The 21790-nt window shown below is 33.1% G+C and overlaps 1 protein-coding gene across 1 annotated transcript; it reads right to left on the minus strand.

Annotated features, from left to right (window-relative positions):
* Window positions 1-7593: 7593 nt before the first annotated feature.
* Window positions 7594-21399, minus strand: LOC123712113 (FMRFamide-related peptides-like). The gene is made up of 3 exons (XM_045665068.1): window positions 21340-21399; window positions 9595-9732; window positions 7594-8392 (listed from the first exon to the last, which is right to left on the minus strand). The coding sequence occupies exons 2-3, from the start codon at window positions 9723-9725 to the stop codon at window positions 7978-7980; spliced, it is 546 nt and encodes a 181-aa protein (XP_045521024.1). The 5' UTR covers window positions 9726-9732; window positions 21340-21399; the 3' UTR covers window positions 7594-7977.
* Between the last annotated feature and the right edge of the window lie 391 nt (window positions 21400-21790).

Raw genomic sequence — 21790 nt, forward strand, 5'->3', positions numbered from 1 at the left:
CATTCCTGTAGGCTATATCTATAAATATATGACAACCATTTTTTTTTTATCTCAAATGTTTCCCAGTCAGAAACAGTATTTTATTAATCATTATTCAAAGATAATTAGACTGCAGATTTCTATAATTAACTTTGATCCAAGATAGAAAAAATAACTATTAATGGAACGTTAATTGCCCACACGTGCTGACACGAAATACCCCGAGGTGGTATCTTGTTAAAGAGCTCGTTAAGGCAGCCACGGTTAGCAGGTAGATTTTTTACATTCCGAACTTAAACCATCAATAGTTTTGTAATTCCTTTTTTAAAAACCGTTTGTATTTTTCACACTTTCGAAAATTATTGTTTTTGAATAAGTTTAGTATGAGTTTTTTAAATTATGCTAATAGAGTCGAGTACTTCCGCTTTGTAATTACAAAATCGGCTTTTTGATTAGTGGCTAAACATAACATTAGATGACGACTATGGTATGTATTTTATAACTAGATTAGAACTAAACGACATGTTTAGTAATAAAATATTAACAATTTAAAGTAATGGATGATTAAGAATGAGTCCAGTATGGTTTGAGTTGAGAACTAAAAATAATATTTTATTATATGTAATAAAGTTTTTTTCTTTATTTGATACTGTAAACATTGACCGAGGTTCTAACCTATTACACTGGATTACTCCCAGTATTACACGGAGATAACGTGGAGTAGACTCAGTATTGTCATAGAAACATTTTCCAGTAGGCTTTGTCTGCTATAGTGATGAGAAAACTGTTCCAACCAAACAATGCTCTGTTTGCTTCAAATTATATCTATCTAACAAACACAACCTAAAATAATTCTAATTATCGCGCATGTAAGTTTAACTACAACTGTGTAATTATTATATATTATATTATTTAAAATGCGTATTTATTATAATATTTAAAAAACTAGATATTTGAGTTCACTAATGCTTGTCGAAGACGATAAGTCAATTGAGCTGAAGATGTCTATATTATATTTGATGATAAGGTTATAACAAAACTTTAACAAAAAATAAAAAAAATACATTATTATTAATATAGTGCTTACTAACGTATACACTATACATAGATTAATTACAGGAAAATAACCGATGGCGTGTATAATATAAAAGGTCTACCCTTTTAAGTAGAAAAAAATGTTAGTAGTTTAAGTTATTCTAAATATTATTATTATTAATAATAATACATAGCTTCAATCCGTTTAAAAAGTGATTTCTTCTTTTAATTTACTAATTAGGAGAAACCTGGAAAGGTACCATAAAAGGGTTGGAAAATGGTGGCGAGGATGAGAGACAATTGGAAGTTAAAAGTAGTATTGGAAGTTTAGAGCCTTCAGTCCGTCACAGGTCGTGTACTTAATGACATGGAGTCAATGTAATCCTGATTATGTAGTACTCGAATGAAGGCTGTTTTATTTAATATAACGAATCTTAACGACAACCCAAGTCATCAATACACTATTGATAAATATCTATGACCAACAATGCATTGATATGATGAATAATGATATCTATTGTTGAAGGACATCCATCTTAGACAGGATTATTTGTCATCGTTTGGGGTCACTTTATTATAGTATAGAGATGACATTAACTATATTCTTCGTAATTTGTAGTTTAATTTAATTTATATTTTAGTTATGTATCTTAGTATTTTTTTTTAAATATTATCTTTTTTGTAATGCTGTGGATTATCTATAATTATAATAATTACTAGTCAATAGCAACTTTTAACCATATTTAATAACATATTTGAAGAACTCTTTTGGTGCTGTCACAATGTGTGTACGCTATAAGATTTATTTTGTATCTATAAAAAAATATTATAAAGCGGAAACATTTGTGTTTTTGTACGTATGTTTGTAATAAACAGTGTTATGGAACGACACAATGTCTAGAAAAATAATGTTTTACCTACAGACATTTGAAATTTCATTATTATTTCATATTTTTAAATTTACCAAATTCTACGTTTATGTTACGAATTTCAAAATGTATTAGATATTTATTAGTTGTAAAGAAAAATTAGTTGTTTATTTAATTAATTAGTTGTTTATTGATTAGATTATGTACGTGTGTATCTAATAATCTGAAAGGATGTAATTAAAGACTAAGAAAACTAGTAAGTATAATAAAACTTATGATAACAAAAATATATCCATAGTCCGATTGAGTAGACTTTCCTCTACCAGATGTTATTTTAACATTGACCATCTGCTCACACTGCACACGTGGTTGTCCAAAATTTTAACAGCTGAAGGTGCGCGACACTCGACGCGCAAGTTTGTGTGAATATGTGTAAGTAATCTTTAAGATATTTTTTTATAACAATTAATCAGATTTGAATATTGCTCTGTCGTATTCATTTCTCGCTTCCTCTCAAAGTGGCGAAGACTACTTCAAGCCCTTAATTATCGTGGTGAACCTGCCCGATAGCTTGGAGATAATCCCACCACCTCGAACCTTTGATCCTACCCGTAGGGCCCTCAAGTCGGGGCCGTCCCTTGCGGCCATCAGGCTTATGGTATTGGATCTATGGGGATAAAACCATTACAGTTCACACACATTGATTCTCAACAGGGCAATAGAGTACCAACCTCTTATAGCTGCGCCATGTGTCAGAATCACTAACCAACTAATATTCAACAAGAAATATCTTATACAACTGAGAGAAGAGGAGCAGGATCAGTCGCCCCTGAATGAGCTACGTAAAGCACCATTTTCCAATGTGAATGTGTCGTTCTAACCGAAGCAGCCAGAGCCGTACAGCGGATGGGAGTTAATGACTTTTGCATTAAGCTCATATCCGACAGTGCATTCGTGCTGATGGCGCTCGGTAACGAAAACACAAACAGTAAATTAATACTGGAGTGTCACGAAGCACTGGAGGCAATAGCTCTAACAAATAGAGTTACCTTACAGTGGATAAAGGGACACAGTGGCTCTCTCGGCAATGATGCTGCCGACGAGCTTGCGAGAAGAGGCTCTGGTATGATGCCTGCTGGCCCGCATCCGCTCCTCCCCTTGCCCTTCTCGCTAGTTCGAACCTGGATTCACCAGAGATCCGCTGACCTCCAGAATCAACGAAGGTCGCGAAGTGTAGATTGCAAACAGTCCAAAATGGCTCTGCCGGCTGTGAACCCGCAACTTACTAAGCGACTTCTAAACCTGAACAGAACCAATCTCAAAACAATGATAGGGACAATCACGGGCCATTGTCATCCTTAATATACATCTTTTCGTCCTAGGCGCGACAGACAGCCCCTTGTGCAGAGGCTGTTTCAGCGCTGAGGAATCAGTCACCCTTGTAGTCCTGGAATGCGAAGCTGTGGCTAATCAACGTACAAAAATCCTCGGAACAGTGAGGTCGCTCCGCACAGCCTGTGAAGTGCCCGGGAGACTTCTGTGCTTCTGGAAGGAGTTAGGCTGGCTAAATTAGCCAGGGCTTTTACGCATAACGGACCGACTACGCGTCTAAGTGCGGAAATTGAGTCCACCCTACCTTACCTTACCTTACCTACCCGTAGGGCTCCGTCTGTTACCTTAGGTCTCTTGGTGCAGACATCCCGTACTCATTTATATATTCACTATTTATGTAATAGGGTACATCTGTAGGGCTTAGGTATCCGTAGGGATGATAGGTTCTTACATTTCATCCTCTCATATATGTATTTATTTAGTGCAGCTTGCTCATATCTACATTACATATACTATACATTTAATTCACATTATACATAATACATTTACTCCTGACATTTAATACATGTAAATTTCGCCACACATTTCACAGTCCACTGGCTGGTCAGCTGTAAAAAAGCTATGTAAATACAATATATGAAGATATTTCTCAACTAAAAGAGGAAAATCACATAATATATTTATATCCAACACAAAAAATATTTATAATTTAACCTGTATACTAATAATAATTAAAACAAATTTAAAAAGTTTAGTCATTATTTTCCTATATTGCTGGTATTTCCTCACTTTTTTGATAGTTATTCGTTGATTCTCTGGAGTCACTAGTACCATCTACCAGGCGCCAACTTAAATCTTTAATTAGCGCCTGCGGCTACTGCAAAGGGAACAAAATCAAAGTTGCAGGAAAGACTTATATTTTGGCGGTTTTATATTTTACTAAAATGGGTGGACACACGTTTTACTATTGCGTATAGAAAACGTTACGGCGAGTTATTGGTTAATCAAAGAATCTTTAAAAATTACGGGACGTAATACGTAGGTAACACTGAAAATGTTTAGAACTGGCCAGTTAGAAACATTGCTATTGAAAACTCTTTTTGAATTTCAATTTTAGAACTCTTTGGTAACCTAATCTAAAACTCTTGTTACACGTGAAAATAAACCTAAAATGTCGGTCAATGATTTATTATGACTTTCTTTGTGGCTACTCAACAACAAAGCTATGATAGGCTGCGATTAGGATTTCTTAATGAAGCCCCATCTCGTGCTACTATTAACAATTGGTTTAACGAGTTTAAGCGTGGACGTAGCAATCTCAATGATGATTCGCGTGAGGGATGTCTTTTAACAGCGACTACTGAAGATGATACTGTGCTACACATGACAGAGAAAGATAAGAGAGTGACCTATCAGCAGATATGGGCAAGCCTAGGCATTGATATGAGACAACTTCAAAAAAAAATATTCGTACATTTAGGCGTCAGGAAGCTTTGTACCAGATGGATTCCCCATACTTTAAGCTACGACCAGAAACACCTTCTCATGGACTGGTGTCGCCAAATGCTAGATAAGTTCAACGGTGGTGACTCAATGCTGTATTCGACATCGTCACGGGTGATGAAAGCTGGATATATTGCTACTAACCTGAAACCAAAAGAGAAGCAGCACAGTGGATGTTTCCTTTCGAGGATCGGCCAACTAAGGTAAAGAAAGGGAGAAGTCAAGGAAAAATGATAATTGCCTCATTCTTTGGTTAGAAGGGTCATTTCGCGACAGTTGTGCTAGAAGATGGAAGGACAGTTATCTTGGAAAAAATTCGACAGCAGGGCCTTTGAAACAGGATCCTCCTTCACCACGACAATGCTTCAGCGCACTCCAAAAATGTTGAATATTTGACTACGGCAGGTGTTGATAATGCCATTTGCCATACAGTCCTAACCTGGCGCCCTGCGACTTTCATTTATTCCCAAGAACTAAAGTCAAAATTCGAGGTATTCGCTTTACGAGCCCTGATGCGATGAAAGCATACGAAAATGCCATAGAAGAGAAGAGAGAGACCAAAACTAAGGAAGAATGGGCCCACTGCTTTTCTCAGTCGTTCCATCGAATGCGGCGATGTGTAGAGAGGAACGGAGATTGCTTCGAAAAATAATTAAAGTATTGGCAACAGAACACATTAAGCAGTTTTTCATTTTCTAAACATTTTCAGTGTTACCTAGGTACCGCTATTTAGAGTTAAATTACTTACAACACAAGTAATTAATACTAATGAGAAATCACGTGCATGACGGATATTCGTCGAACATTCCACTTCATCCCCTTACATAAGTCACGATTTATGGAAAATCACATAATGTAATCCTATTTTGGTAATTTCAGTTCATTCATATAACGCATTGAAAAGCGTATTATGATCATTACTTCAAATATTATGTCGAATATAAGAGTAGATATGGATTTCACTTTTCTATATTTTAATGGTCGAGTGTATAAGCTATCTCTCTCTTATAGCTTATTTACTAACACTAATGAAAATATTTATATATTTAAAAAAAAATGCCCTAGCTACCGTAGTTGTGTATAACACGATATTAATGAGCTTAATTTTCTATGTACTTTTAGTATTTTTTGCTGTTTGCCTATCCTCCCCTACTAGAGTTACGCAACCTTATAGTTAAATTACACACATATATATATATATATATATATATATTTTAGTTAATAATTAGAAGCGCAAACCAAATGTTAGCGATGAAGTTACACTTGTAGCCAATAAATTGTAAAACGTAGGTTCGGTAAGAAATGTCCTATATAGTTTTTCCCATACTCATAAATTGTAATATAACTTTCTCGTTTCCGATATTGTCCAATGTGTCGACTACACTTATAATGAAGTGTCACTTAGATTTAGAACTCATACGTCAAGTTATTTTTTGTTAGCGTTGCAACCCCACTACCCCAAGAAGACACAAGTTTGCGCGTCTTCCGCGAAAAAAACACCCTTTGTCGCTACTCCTCTTTTCGAAAACACTCTTCTTAAAGCCATAGTCAGCATCGGATGGAGCACATGACAATAGCAAAGATAAGTATTGGTTATCTTTGCTATTTCAAGGTAATTATAATACTGGAAGAATACAATAATAATTTTTGCACTTGTTAAAAGATAGCTGTCGAATTTTAAAAATTAAGAGGTTTTGCACCTTCGACTCCCGGCCAAATAGACTGGACAACCCAGATGCCGTCACTGAGGAAATTTCAGAATAATCTCTAATCTCAAAAAGTTAAACATGTCCAACTGTTCTTTTTAAACTGTGATCAAGGCATAAGGTTGCTAAATAACTGCAGTAACACGAATCTTAAAGCAAAATGACCAATTAAACTGTGCGGGATCGCTTTTCTACGCGACGTTACAAGTAAATTGTTGTCATACGAAGCTATAATGTACAATGGGGCATTTTCTTTGCGAATGTACTTAAATAAATATATGAAAATATATCTCATATGTTTGAAGTGTGGAGGACGGAATGGTGTGTTGTTCCTCAAACTAAAAACGATCTTTGACCAATCGACCGCCTGAGACCGCTGTTGCTGCCCACCATCAGGCATTTCTGATCCGTTTCAACTTAAGGGCGTTCAAGAGAACTGTCCCGACCTTAATCACCGGCCACGCTATCTTCTGGTTTTGCTGGTGGTAGCACCTAAACCTAAGTGACCTAAGCGTTACACCCCAAAAGAGTCAAACCGCTGACTGCCTGAATGCAATAGTGGTTGATGTCGACAGTCTACTGTAGTCATGTGATATTAATAAACTTTTCATATAGACGCCAACATTCCATTACTTTTGTATTTGTAATTATGTTACTAGTATTAATACAAATGGCCCAATAATTAGCTTAATTAGCTCTGCAGGCATGGAGAGATTTTGCGGGGCAGTAAAAAGGGGCTGGTCCATTCATTAAGACCAGCGTTTCCGAAATACTGTTTTAGACTATCATATCCAATATATGAGAGCAGCCCGGCATACGAAGCGGTACGCGCACCGCTTTCGTATAGATGCGAAAAAGCTATCAATTCGCGCTTTTTGCAAACATTTATGATACGATCCAAAATCTTTTGACGTAAGGGGGAAGGTTGCCGCTAAGGTCTCTGAACAGTGTAAACCAATTATTGCTTAATGTCTGAGTGTATAATTTAAATAGCTATTTAAAATTTAGCTCTTATAGTATTAAAACTAGTTCATTCCTTTCCATTCATTATTTCTTTGTATCTGGAATCTCAGCTGTGTTCATTTGTTTTTTCTTAACTTTTTAAATAAAACCATTAAGTTCATACAATTTTGTATAATTCGCCATTTATTTCCGTTGCAACAATCATTTAAATACACCTAAATTGACGTTTAGCTAAATATAAAATATTTAGTGAAATTATCCGAATTATCATATACCCAGCCTTTGAAATCGGATACGTTCACCAAATTAGATAAAAGTTATAAATTGTAACAATTTTTATATACAATAGTATCGTTTCAAACGACATTTATAGGTTTCTAATAAAATAAAGAAGCGCTTTGTGCTTAAAATGTACAGAGTTTAAAATTAGAACATAAGTAGAATGTTTTATAACGTATTTTGAGTTGATTGACATAAACATTTTGATACTAATGAAAGTTCAAAGATTACATTTAATTTTTCAGGCAAGCCAAGTTTCAATCGCAATAACAAAATCGATAACTGAAAAATTTGGCACAGCATTGGCACTTTTACGATTCACAATCGTGGCACGTTTCAATAGATCTCTTCTCGTCTTCTTCGTTGATCTCCTCGCTGTCTCTTCCCAGCCTTATGAAGTGGTCGCGCGCTCTGTTCTTTCTTTGAGGGTACCCACTGACATAGAGTTCAGAACTCTGCTCGTAGTTTGGCTTTTCTTCCACATTTCTTCCCAATCGAATAAACTTAGGATCGCGGCCAAGTCGGATAAAGTTCGGGCTTCGTTTCGAAGGTTCATTTTCGTAGTCATTTTCGTAAGTTCGCAGAAGTGTAATCAGGTCGTCAGCGGTGAAAGACAAGGGTTGAGATCTGCCGAAACGTAGGAAACTATTGCCACGGCGCGTTGATCGTTGGAATTGCTCCCGGATTTCAGCTGCTGACGGCTCAGGTGGATAGGAGCGACCAAACCTGTAAAAATATGATTTTATTTAAATCTGGATAAATAATTTATAATCTGGACAAGAATATTATTAATTTGTAAGCGGTTTCCACACCATATTTTTATATATATACAATAGGGGGGTAAATGGGTAGGAAGCTTATCTGATGTAAGTGTTACCGCTGCCCATGGACACCTTTACTGCCAGAAGCAAGAGTTGACGGTCGTTTAAGAATTGGAAAGCTCTTTTAGTAAAGGATGCTAAATCGAATTGGTCCGGAAGTACTTCAGTGGGCATCTGGTTCCATAGATAGTTGGATCATATATATATATATATATATGTGATGCGTATCAAAATCCATGAAGTATGTTTCTTCTTCATACGAACGTTATTTTGCATTTGCTACTATTTATTTCTGATTGCAATAAGTATAAAAGTTATTACTTGTACTTGGAGTAAAAGATTTGTGGATGTTTAATCAAATATATCAAGATTATGTATTTAAGAAAAATATCGATTTCAATTCCTCCCCAAAGGACTGGAATAAGACAGAGTGGATACCATAGCCAAGTTTTAAGTAGTTAATTTATTTTATAGCTTCAGTAACTTCGTCATTACCGCTGTTGTTAAATATGGAGTGTGGAGTTTGACTTTTACAAAATATTTTTCTATAAGCTACCCAAAGCATTTTCTTCGTCAACGTTTTTTTTATTTCTCGGGTCTATTAATCTTTAAACACGTTCTTAAATAATTTGTTTATGATCGATTCAAAACTTTATACATTCACTAACAATCTTAAGAACCATCTTCTCAACATATGCTGATAGCGAAATTATTCTTCTTGTGCAACAGGCATATAATAATAAAATTTTAATTGTTATGTAGAATTTATTACGTCAAGTACCTAAAACCATTAATATTATATTTAAAATGAATATCCTTTTTTATTGTTATAAAGTTAATTCAGAAGGTAACAATAGTGACTTGTTTGTTGTTACTATGTCTTCCCATTGTCAGCTTCAAGCGAAACTATTATATATAAATAGTAATCTATTTTGGTCCAATATCTTGCTACCCACAATTTAATTAATTTTGCCTCGGAAGGACTAGAAACGTAAGACTTCTCTATTTTCAAAAATGATTTGAATTCTCTTCAAAGATGATCTACACTTAACGTTAAAGACGAGTTTAGTTATATTTCTCGAACTCTCTATAGTACAAAAAATATACCTTATCATACTCCGATCGACGGCGCTTCTTCTCCTTGCTTCCAGATCTGTGGAACGCCTCACCGGGTTTGCTACCACTCCAGCCATGACGCACAGAAGCAATACAGCAGCTGCGTGCTTAGTATTTGTCATTTTTAATCTGTGAAAAGTAAGTAAGACATATCAAAACAAAATCAAATCGTCGTTTTTCATACTACGTTTTACATTTTAAATGTGAATATGATGTAATTTTCTCAGTATCCGTAGCGCTTGTGTACTAAACGCGGCATTGTTGATCGCAATTGCTATCGCTATTGACAGTTACAGAGTATCAGTGTACGGCGTGATTGAATTGCAGCCTCGAGGAAAATGGTACTTATGCTACGGATTTATCTAGATAACAAATAGTTTTTAGGAGAAAAGAAGTTTCTCCAAGGTTTTGAATTCAATTCCTAGTAAAATAATGAATACTTCGGGTTAGTAACCACAGCATCCTTTCTTAAGAATGTGTCGGCTCCACCTAATATGAGTTTTCTACACAAATATATTAAAATATATTGTTATCAAACTATTATTTGGAGGTATTCTACAACTCAAAGTGATCATAATAGCATGAATAATGACAAAGTTGTTATAATAACTTTATATGTTGACAATATTTTTTTCACATTTTAAATGTACTACATTTTCTTTGAAAAATTTGATTTTTGAATCTATGTTATAGTTTTTTAATAATACAATTATAATTTGTTGTATCGCCGTAATGCGTAGTAACACTGAACAGATGTGTTACAAAAATTATAAGTAAGTATACGGCATGTTTCATTCGAACTCAATCAATACGTGAGTACTCATTTAGGCGTCAAGTATGCGGTGATCTCTTACGTTTGGTTAACGCTTCTCATTATTAACTAAAATATATGAACTCGTGCAGCATTAAAAAAATATAAATTGAAAACTAGGAAAACAGTACTAAAAGCGACCTAAAACTAAAATCGCTAACATCACGAAACATCAGTTGTAAAATAAATACTATTAGTGACGTGATTGAAATTTTCTCTCCTGACCTCCCACCAAGGTTATCGAAGCAGACTTTGAGGCGCCAATGTTATAACATTAAATTATGAAATGCAACATAGTTTTCTATTTCCTGTAATATCTATTCATACTCAATACGAGGAGAGCAGTGTTGGTCTAGTGGCCTCAGCGTGCGACTCTCATCCCTGAGGTCGTGGGTCGATCCCCGGCTGTGCACCAATGGATTTTCTTTATATGTGCGCATTTAACAGCCGACGTGAGGAAACCGGTTTGCCTTAAATCCAAAAAGTCGACGGCGTGCGTCAGGCCAAGAAGGCTGATCACCTACTTGCCTATTAGTTTAACAAATGATCGTGAAACGGATACAAAAATCTGAGACCAATACCTAAAAAGGTTGTTGCGCCATTGATTTATTTATTTATTCAATAGAAGGAGGTTCTTAATTTATTAGAATTATGTTTACCGATTTCTTGAAAGATTAAAAAACTCTTAAAATAAGTTTTATGCTCATTTGTCGAAACTAATGGGCAAGTAGGTAGAAGCCTTCCGTGCCTGACATACGCCATCGATTATGGGTCTAAGTTGAGGCGGTTTTCTCACGATATTTTCCTTCACTGGCTAAGCGAATGTTAAATGCGCACATAGAAAGAAAGTCCATTGGTGCACAGCCGGTGATCGAACCTACAACCTCAGGGAAGCGTCCCACGCCAAGCCACTAGGCCATCCCTACTCGCTGAATTACAGTTTGTCACATAGTTAAGGATTCTGAGATTTCACTAAGAACTTTGGTATAGGTCCTTAATTGTGGGCTTTTATTCTCCCTCAGCTAGAAGCGTTATAAAATGTGTTTTGTGAAGAATTTGTCAACAAAAGCATCATAAAATTGTAACGTTTATGGTGGATAATATGGCAAAAACGAAATGGCTACTTAATGGTCATTGTTTAGTTGAGTCCTTGAGTTATTTACGTAAGTATTGGCTCAGTTGTGCTAAGTGGACTTTAAAGACTATGGAAAAAAGTTGGATAGAAGAAATAAAAGCGGGAAGCAGGAAGCGAATGAAGGAAGAAAGCCATAGACAGAGGCAGTTGTTGCTGGAGGAGGCTACATGTGAAGGTGTTCCAATCGATATATAGGATAACAAGATAAAAATAATGTATAAAAAGTTAAAAAATCTAAACATAATTTTTTTGTGATGATTGGAAAATAAACAGGCTTTTGTTTTTATTATTGGCTTAGTATTCACTCAAACGGTGATGGAAAACTTAGTTAGGAAACCGGTTAGCCTTAGACCCAAAAAATCGACGGCGTATGTCACGCACAGGAGGCTGATCACCTTAGGTATTAGATTGGCAAATGATCATAAAACATACACAAATCTGAGGCCCAAACCTTTGTAGTGCCATTGATATATTTGAGTATATAGTACTGTATAGTTTTTACGCCCCTTTCCTCTCAATAGAATACCTATCTGGACGAGCTGACCGTCCAAGCGGACGAATGAAATATTTTAACGCATCATCATTACTTAATCAACTTTACTACATTATATTTATTTATATTAATATATACGCATTTTATGTATCGTTAATGTCGTTAAATTGGGAGATAATAAAGCTTTCCGATGATTCAATTGCTTTTTTATAACGCTTCGAATGATAGACGATAAGGGTGATAATGTTTTCCAGTTCTTTGATACTAAGCCATGTTAATACTAGACTATCATAAAAATGCTCGTGTTAAGACTGTGAATTGGAGTTTCTTGCTTCTTTACCTGATGTGCGTAATGAGGAATAATAGGGACAAAGAAAGTATTTTAGAGATACAAAGGATAATTTATTTGAAAGGTTTAACACTAGGTGGTAGATTTGAGAACGGATGGCGTAGTCTCGCTCTTTCACGAATTTTGTAAACGTTTATAAAATTCATAAGCATGCGCTAAGACACAAACAGAATAAACGTGTTTTGATTTGATTGACTTTTCCCGTGAATTTAAGTGATAAAAACAAAAGTAAGTTTCTTTTGTTGGTTAATTTTTAACCCAAATATTTGTTTTATTATTGACACAAAAGCCAGCAGGAGGACATCCCTTACTTGAAACTAGTATTGTTTTTTAGGTGATAGAACGTTCGAGGTTAATTTGTGTTGAGAATCGACGTAAAAAAGGTTTAACTACTTTTAATCATTTCAAGTTCAAATAAGTAGTTATGATGGTGGTATTATAAATATTATAATAATTTTCTGTTTGTTACGAATAAGTTCCATAATTGGACGAATTTTACTGAGTTGTAATTTTACTGAGGATATGTCTATTTTCAAAACAGTTTGATTATTATTATAGTTAGTATAGTAATCTCTATAAAAAATGAAACAACGGTCCAATTCTACGAAATCAGCTACACTCAGTTACAGTTGTAGTTCGTAAATAATATTATAAAGTTCAAAAAACAAAAACAAATCATTCCCGGCTTTTATTGTTGCCCATAATTCGGTTTAAAGCATTATTTTTCACGAAGATCCCTGAAGTGTTCAACAAGAACTTTAAGTAACTTGGTCCTTCGCCAGAAGAACAATACATTGAATGTTTTAATCATTTATTAAGTGATTCAGTAATAAGTCAGAAGTTAGAGAATAAAATTTAGACTTGCGAGCGGCTTCTTATAACTTTTGCTGTTATAAAATAATTTTTTGATATACTACTCGCAGTTTGAATCTTATTTTTTTGATCCGGATATACTGTGGGACTATTTGATATATCGTCACCAATGAGCATTTACTATGCTTAATATCACTTTTTAGTATTTACAAGTAAATGGTTATGTTTAGATGTAATTCATTTGTATAATTAATTGTGTAACAGTAGTGTTTCCAATATATTTACAGAAGAAGAAGAAGATTGATTTGGTTATGTTATCATTCGTTATAGACTAGAATCCTTAATGTAATTGTGTGGCCCAACATTAGTATTATAACTTTTTTTTATAGAACAGGGAGTACTGCCCGTTTGGCAGAAGGCTCACCTGATGTTAAGTGATACCACCGTTTATTGTCAATGCCAGAGGGCTCGCGAGTGCGTTGCCGTTCTTAAAACTAATTACATGGGGCATCCCCCGTCAGCCTTTTAAATTAAAAAACTTTTCTCTTTATACTCATCGCATACAACAAAATAATCATGCTTATTATGAAATACTATTCTAAAGAGAGTGCTTGTCACTGAATAAACTATCAAGTTTAAAGTCCAATGACTGCAATAATTACCGTTCTCATTATACTAAGAAAACCTGAAGGATCAGAAATGTTCAGCCTGTAATGAAGTTTTTACGTTACACGCCGTAAAAAATGAAGCTTTCGCCCTCAATCAATAGTTAAACTTCTGTTGATAACCAATTCTATAGCGCTTATATTCCAATACTTGTAAAGCCATTTAATATCATATATTTTAATGTGTGTCTGAATAAATTTGATCCAACATACTTGTATGTAATTAAACCTTGGTGTTATTGCAAACCACATTTTTTTAAAGTTAAAAGATACACTACGATAATATGCTACGAGACTACTTCGTAAAGATTTTGCAAATTGCTACGAGAATAGCTACAATTTGTTACAATGCTACGCAGTTCACGAAGTAATGTATATTTATGTAAACATTATACACATATAACAACATAAATTATTTCATTAACATTTGAATCTAAATATTTCCAACACACAAGTATACATTATTTACAATGTATTACCAACATTATTAATAATAAAAACAAATAAAAAATAACGAATAGAAAATTAAAACAAATTAAAAAATACACCGTTAAAGGGAGTGACAGTGTTCCTCTAATCTTGACAGCATTTCCTCTCGCTGTATTTCGATACTTATTCGTTGAGCAAGGAAAGCTCCAGCTCCAGGAGACACCAGTACCATCTACCAGATGCTAATTTACATCTTTCATTGACGACTATGCACTATAAATTGAACTCCACGGCCCAATAAAATCAAAGTTGGAAGACAGACGCGTTGTTAGGCGTTTATTATATAAGAGTATATTATATTTTAATTAAATACAGAGACATATCAGCAATGTCTGGCTGCTTCCGCGATCGTACAATACAATCGTACAACCGCATTGTCACCATGTAACAATAGAGGCATCAAATATTTTAATCTAGAATTTTGCGAAAACACACACATATATATATGTGTGTTTACTTAAAGTCACCTTAATTCAGATGTATTATAAACCTTAATTAGTCTAAAGATTGATTTTATTTGAAAAGTGATAATAGAAAAATGATAAATGGTTAAAAAGAAAGTCACATTTGTAAATATCATGCGATTACGAATATGTGTTCCATAACCCAACAATAAAATTCTACCAGGCAGGTAATGAAAATACGGGATGGACCTGTAACAAACAGGTAATTATAGTCCAGTTCAAACAATAATTTTTAAGGTTCGTAGATACAGAATACTCAGTGATTATCTTATGGTCGTGGATCGTATGGTGTTGAACATGTACGCCATACTTATTGTAACTGGCCTAAATATACAAGATCCTACCAGTTGTTTGAAGTAAAAATAATATACCAAAGCATTTTTTAAGCATACCCAAATCTAAATACGTTATTCACATTTAGGATTAATATTATTTATGATACGGTCCTTAGTATAATCTTTAAGATGAAAGGAGGGTTTTATTCCGCGCTGTAAAGCTAACCGGATCTTTGTGTCAGTTTAACTTGAGTTTACAGGATATATATACTTCGTGGAATGATGCACACATATAAAAATGTGTGCGTGTACACACGTAAAAAGTGAAATTTCTTTATGACCTTATTTTTCGAAAAATCATCTATTATATGCAACTTTACAGAAATTGGTTAAATAAAATTAATTTAGATAAAATTTAACAAAAGGCTTTTATTATCATAGACATGAATACAAATGATACAATTATTTAATTTTACCTTATTACTACTAAGATTATTACAGAATTTCATTTATTGTTATAGAATATCGCTATAATATATTTTTGTTATTAATGGCTTCGAATCTCTTTGAATCAATCGTGGTAGGGACAAGAAAAAGATGGCGCGTAACGGAAAAGTATGACGGTAAATTTTTTTCCAATGCCTTTATAGTTCTGGGCCTCAGATATCTGCATCTGTTTCATGATTATTTGTCAATCTAAAAAGGAAGTAGATGATCAGCATTCTATGTCTGATACACGCAATCGACTTTTTGGGTCTAAGGCAAGCCGGTTTCGTCACTGTTGAATGTTAAATGCGTGTAGAAAGAAAGTCCATTGGTTGGTCCTCCGTATATACATACTTAGTTACTGTTTATGAAAGACGTACCATATCTTAATATTTTAGTTATAGCTTAAACAATAAGTTAAATAGTTTAATGTGACTGATTTGATATGATTTTCAATATAATTTAAGTTATAAATCCTTTTCGAAATATATTTTTATGTTTAAGCTTTACGTAATACAATGCAGAACTATAAAATGTTATTTTAATAGCTCTTATAGACTATTAAGACTGAAAAGCCGAGTAAAAATGCTACCTAATTGATGCTTACTGTGAAAGTGCGTTGCGGGAAAATAGTAAAAAAAAGAAAATGCAAAACGAGTACTTTTATTTATAAATGTGCTATTTATGTTAAATCGATTTTATGAAAAATAAATATTATCATTAAATATATCACTACTGGGACACACTACTAATTCAGGGAGATAAATTTCTGGGGAAAAGTTATTGAATCTTTAGAGATGTATACATCAGCTATTGAAGTCCCTTGTTATGATATTAAAGAACTGGTTTTAATTGGATTGTACGTACAATACACATCAATAATTAGATAGTATTTCTATGTTACGGATAAAAAAATATTTTTTTGTACACTTATAAACCTACTAATATAAAAATAATGCTCATTTTAATGGTTAATTTCAACTTAAAACCTCTATTATTAGAACAAGAACATTTAGAATGTATGCGTAACTCCCGTTACTTGTATCGAATCGTATAAAAAAAACTCTTGTATCTGAAACAAAACCAACAAAAATAGCTATATTTGATAAAATATTACAATTATCATAGTCTGAAAGGCCTTGAATTTAATTGTGATAATTTAACGTTTCTATTACTATATGTTTCTTTTCAATATGTGATCTAATTCCTGATTTTACACATAAATCACATATATACATTACATAAATCAGATAAAATATGTACGAAACAAACAGTGCACTTAGACTAGTGACATTTCTCCGATATAACAATGATATCTATGACTCCGCAGAGTCTTTCTGCTACAGGTTAACCTGGAGATATGAAGTCTTTCAAGAAAAAAAATAGTTGCCCTTGCTCTTATAGCCTGTCGATGTATTTATTTATAAACACTTCTTTGAAATATAATTCAATTGTCATAATTAAATGAAAAGGAGGGCAACTTCGGCCATATTTTCTAACAGGCAACCACTGTGAGAAAAAAATAGATAAGGTAAGCAAGTTGTTGTTTGTTGTTTTGCGTGTTGTTCCCACGAGAATGTCAGTGCGTGCTCTTATTTCACCATACCTCCTGCTGATAGAGGACAAATCTTTAAAAAAAATTGTAATCGTTCAGTTCAAAACTTAAAACAGTTTGAAAACTTACAAGCAGTAAAAGTATATCTAGAATATTTTTTTTATACTTTCATGAGAACGAGATTGACTTGAGTCAAGCTGAGCCACCGAAATCTTTGTGACCACTTTATGACTGAAAGGAGGCGCTATTGGATAACGATACACACTTAAAAATAAACCCTTTAATGGTCTTAAACGGAAAGTTTTTACGGACGTCTGATATGCTTACAGTTCACTAACTACGCTTTCAAAACGTTGTTTAATAATCTCATATATTATTGCCAATTATTTAATTATATTAGAGTGTGACTTATTTTAGTACACCGAAACAATGCGACATATATTAGAAACCATCTCAATTGTCACATTTAATTAAGAATATGTTTAAATAATTTAATAAATGTAATTAAATTTTAATATGGCTTTACAAAGTAGTTAACTTGCTCCTTCGTTCAAGTGGTACAAGACGAGAGGGTCTGTCTGGTTGAAACCCGGGAAAAATATTGAACACGTTTGTGATATATTACAATTTCGTATCTAAATGAAAGCTAACAAGATATTAGAATTTTTCTGTCTATAAAATTAAAACGAAGCCTACAGAAAAAGCTTTTCTCTTTTTTACGAAAGTTATAAATTTAAACAGATTGGATTAAATTCTTCAGAAATTTTCCATTAGGTGTTAAGAGTATAAAAAGTAGGTGAAAAATCCAGAACTGGAACTCAATTAATAATAATTAGGCTCATAAGGACTTCAAGCCCTTAAGGCTTATTAAAATGACATATAATTATTATAAAACATTGATAACTTTGTAATCAAATCCGGAAAAAAATATCGTAACAAGTTTTGTGTCTTCAAATATATTATTATTAATTAAACATTTAAGTTTGCGCCTGGAAGACAAGCGGTAACCCCAGAGCTGGTGGTTTTCTCGCTCAACAAATAAGTATCGAAATACAGTGAGGAAATGCTGCCAGCGTTAATGGTACACTGCAACAGGGACAAAAATTTTAAATTGTCTGTTTATAAATTTTAATCATTATATATTTTGATTATTATTATACTATGTAGGTGAAGAATATTGTAAATACACTGTAGTACCTCTAAATATGGCATACACGTTTTTGCCATATTTAGACGCATGTCTTTAATAAATACCTAGAAAAACACTCATTATTTTAAATTAATTGAGGCGAATTCTGATATTATTATAATTAATTAGCTCCAATAATAATCACCTAATGTTGGTCACATTAGGTAAACATCTATTTTGTGATTAGGGAAGCTGTTTACCAGGCTAACATGAGTCCAGGAGAGGTCAACAATGAGTTTCAAAGGTTATATGAGGCCCACTAGAACATGCAAATTTTGGTTTTAACAGGTTTTGAGTGAGATTTTTATGCTAGTTTTATAAATAAGAATATGTTTTAATGGATATTAACGTTTAATTATTAAATTTACATTCTTATAATATCTAGATTTTCGACTTTATAGCTATCGCGAATTTCTTTCTTCACCCAACAGATGACAATTTTTTTTAAATATTTAATTATTTTTATATGTTGAGCAGAATTCGTGGCTTAAGTCTCTCAATCCTGCATTTTTGCGTTTGAATCACGGCTGTACAACTACTGTGTGTGTGTGTGTGTGTCTGGAATTCTCTTTGATACTGACCATTTAACTTTAGCATGAGAAAAACTTCGCGAAAAATTGACAATGTTTATTAGGTGCTGTGTGTGTGTTAAAAGGCTGGTTATCAACTTCCCAATTAGGAAAAAAATATCACGAAACATATATAGATCTGAGGGCTAGATTTTGTAGCGCAATTAAATAACAATTCATTTAATTGTGAAAATATATTATACAAATTGACTTTTACATTGTTAAATCGTTAAATATTATTTAAATTCTTTTGTTTCAGGCATCAATTATACTTGCGACTTTCTTAAAATTATTTTCATATATTTCAACAAGTTCCAGAGAGAATTATAAATAGAAACCTTTTCAATTGATAATTGCTTTGTAATTTCATCAGAGATTAAAGTGATAGTGTCAAAGCACTAAGCAAGCATATTTGTGCATTGTAAAACATAAATAAACGCAAAGCGATACTAAAAATTACAATTAACAACAGTTCAATGTAACAATGAAACATTCTTAGTCTCTGTCAGGTTATCCATTAGTATAACGCAAAATCAAAGCTCAAATTAATTTAAAGAGTAAATTTGCTATATAAATATTACGTTTTTTCTACCTGCACTGAGCTTTTATGAATTTTTTCATCTATCGTGGTAATTTCTAAAAACTCTTCTTCATATACCAATATTTCTGTAATATGAATTGTATGTCCGAAAATGTCTTGTTTTATCTTTTTTGATTCCCACATTGGACAGATCTAAATATCCAAATGACTGGACGATATCTCAAGATAACGAATGAATAATTCAATTGGAAGACTTCCAAACTTGATTGTATGGCAAAAATATATGTACAATGTTACAGACAAATCATATCAGTAACACACAGAGGAAACGGAAATATTAAAATAGTCATATGTGTTCTACATATTTTTGCTTATGCTGACGTATGAGATGACTCTAGTATTTATGTGTCTAACAGAGAGAAAGTGTTTTGAAGAGTAATTTTTAATTTATAGACAACACACTAGACACAACAGTAATAAGACGCCTAGAAATAACTAAACCTTTTGAGTTAATAATCGTAGTGTATTGAATATAAGTGCAAGTGCAAGTGCTCGGCCATATGAACATAGAGAGATAACATTACAGAACGCTAAGACTGTTAATTAACATAACCTTAGTTTAAGCTATTCATTAGTATTGTAGAAAATTAAATCAACATAATATTACTTATTTTTTTTGCCATAATTATTGTATAGGCTAGATTGTAATTAATGTAAAGTCACACTCTTTTTTGTGAACTTTATTGTAATAAAAAAAATAAAAAACATAATGTTACTTATCTACTGGATTGTTTTATAAAAATAATTACTGAACCTTATTTTAAACTTATTGGATTGGGAGTTATTTGTATTAATAAATATTTAGTTTTGCTTTATTCTGCATATATAAAGAACAATACATATTACAGACACATCACATATATAACATATGTAAGAAAATAATATAAAGAAATCCTACAAAAGTGATACTGCCAACAAATGAATATAACAAAAAACATTAAAAGGAGTCCCTTTAGACAAGGTTCCGAAGCTACTGGCAGCGTTCCCCCTTTGAATAGCTAGACTTGTTCTTTGTCCGAGGTAGCTGCCAGCTCTTTGGTCTCCTGTGATGTCGACTAACCCTTTTGCTATATCCTTAAAAAAACCTTATAGCACTAGGACCAAGAGTCTCTACACCGAATGGGACAAAATCATATTTGAAATATATATTTATTAAATTTCATCTATTTATTTTCCGTCAAGCAAAATCGGACACTCTCGGTCAAGCACACAAAATTTAATAAAGTTAAAATTACACGGATCATTACTTCAGGCTTTCTTTTCAATTAAAAGAATTTTTACGTTCAATGTTTACTTTTGATTGGGGATGAGTAAATACCTAAGGCTGTATAATAAAAATGTTAATTAATATATATTAGCGCGTTTAAAAAATTCGAAAGGGAATTAAAGATCCATGTCAAAGTGAATCTTGTAGACTAACATGGGACGTGTATCTCGCTCGTATATAAATAATATTAAGTTTGTCATGTAAATAAAATAAAATGTTGTAATGAGAAGTAAAGTTCTTTAAACATAAACAACATACTTGATTTAATTTCAGTTATCGCTAGTTTAGTGATAAGAGATTTAGATGATTTTTATTAAATTGCCTAGTACATTTAGTTGAAAGGAAAATTCTAATAACATAGATTTTTATAAACCAGGTACAGATGCTGTGATAAAGCAATGATATTGAATTAAATTTTTTAAGAAATTATTTAAGTTATAAATATTATTTTGATATTATATAACATTATTGATTTTTTAAAAATCAATTACGAATTTACCTATTGAATTGTGAGATTTAGGAAGCCTTAAGGGTATAGCCACTAAACTGATTGAACTATAGAGATAACTACTCACCGTCCTCACAACACTCGCGCACAAACTTTTGAAAACGCGTAGCACGTCTACGGCGTAGCGGTGGATCTACGTTATTGCATGTCGAAGAGCCACCCCGTAGCTTTTATGCGAACGGATGTGACGTCACTTGGACTATTGTCAAGACTATGGGACGTGGGTTGTGGCTCGATTTATGGTGTTATAGAATACTCCTTGCTCTTAATAACAGTGTTTAGACAGTATAAGTCAAGTTTAGGGAGCTACTAGACAACAATTAACTTTAATTTCATATCTACTCTTAGCTGAGATATTCGAAAATTAATATGTTACATTACTATATTATTAAAAAATTAAATAAATCAATGGCACTACAAGCTTTTTTAGGTCTGGGCGTCAGTTTTCTGTATCTGTTTCATGATCATTTTTTTAAATCGAATAGGCAAGAAGGTGATCAGCCTTCTGTGCCTGACAC

The sequence above is a fragment of the Pieris brassicae genome, chromosome 7 (assembly GCF_905147105.1).
Source record: "Pieris brassicae chromosome 7, ilPieBrab1.1, whole genome shotgun sequence".
NCBI lineage: Eukaryota > Metazoa > Arthropoda > Insecta > Lepidoptera > Pieridae > Pieris > Pieris brassicae.

Coding starts and splice junctions, on each gene's coding strand:
- LOC123712113 (XM_045665068.1), bottom strand. CDS start 9,725: ATGACAAATACTAAGCACGCAGCTGCTGTATTGCTTCTGTGCGTCATG. Junction 8,393..9,594: donor GTCGATCGGAGTATGATAAG/GTATATTTTTTG, acceptor ATATTTTTACAG/GTTTGGTCGCTCCTATCCAC.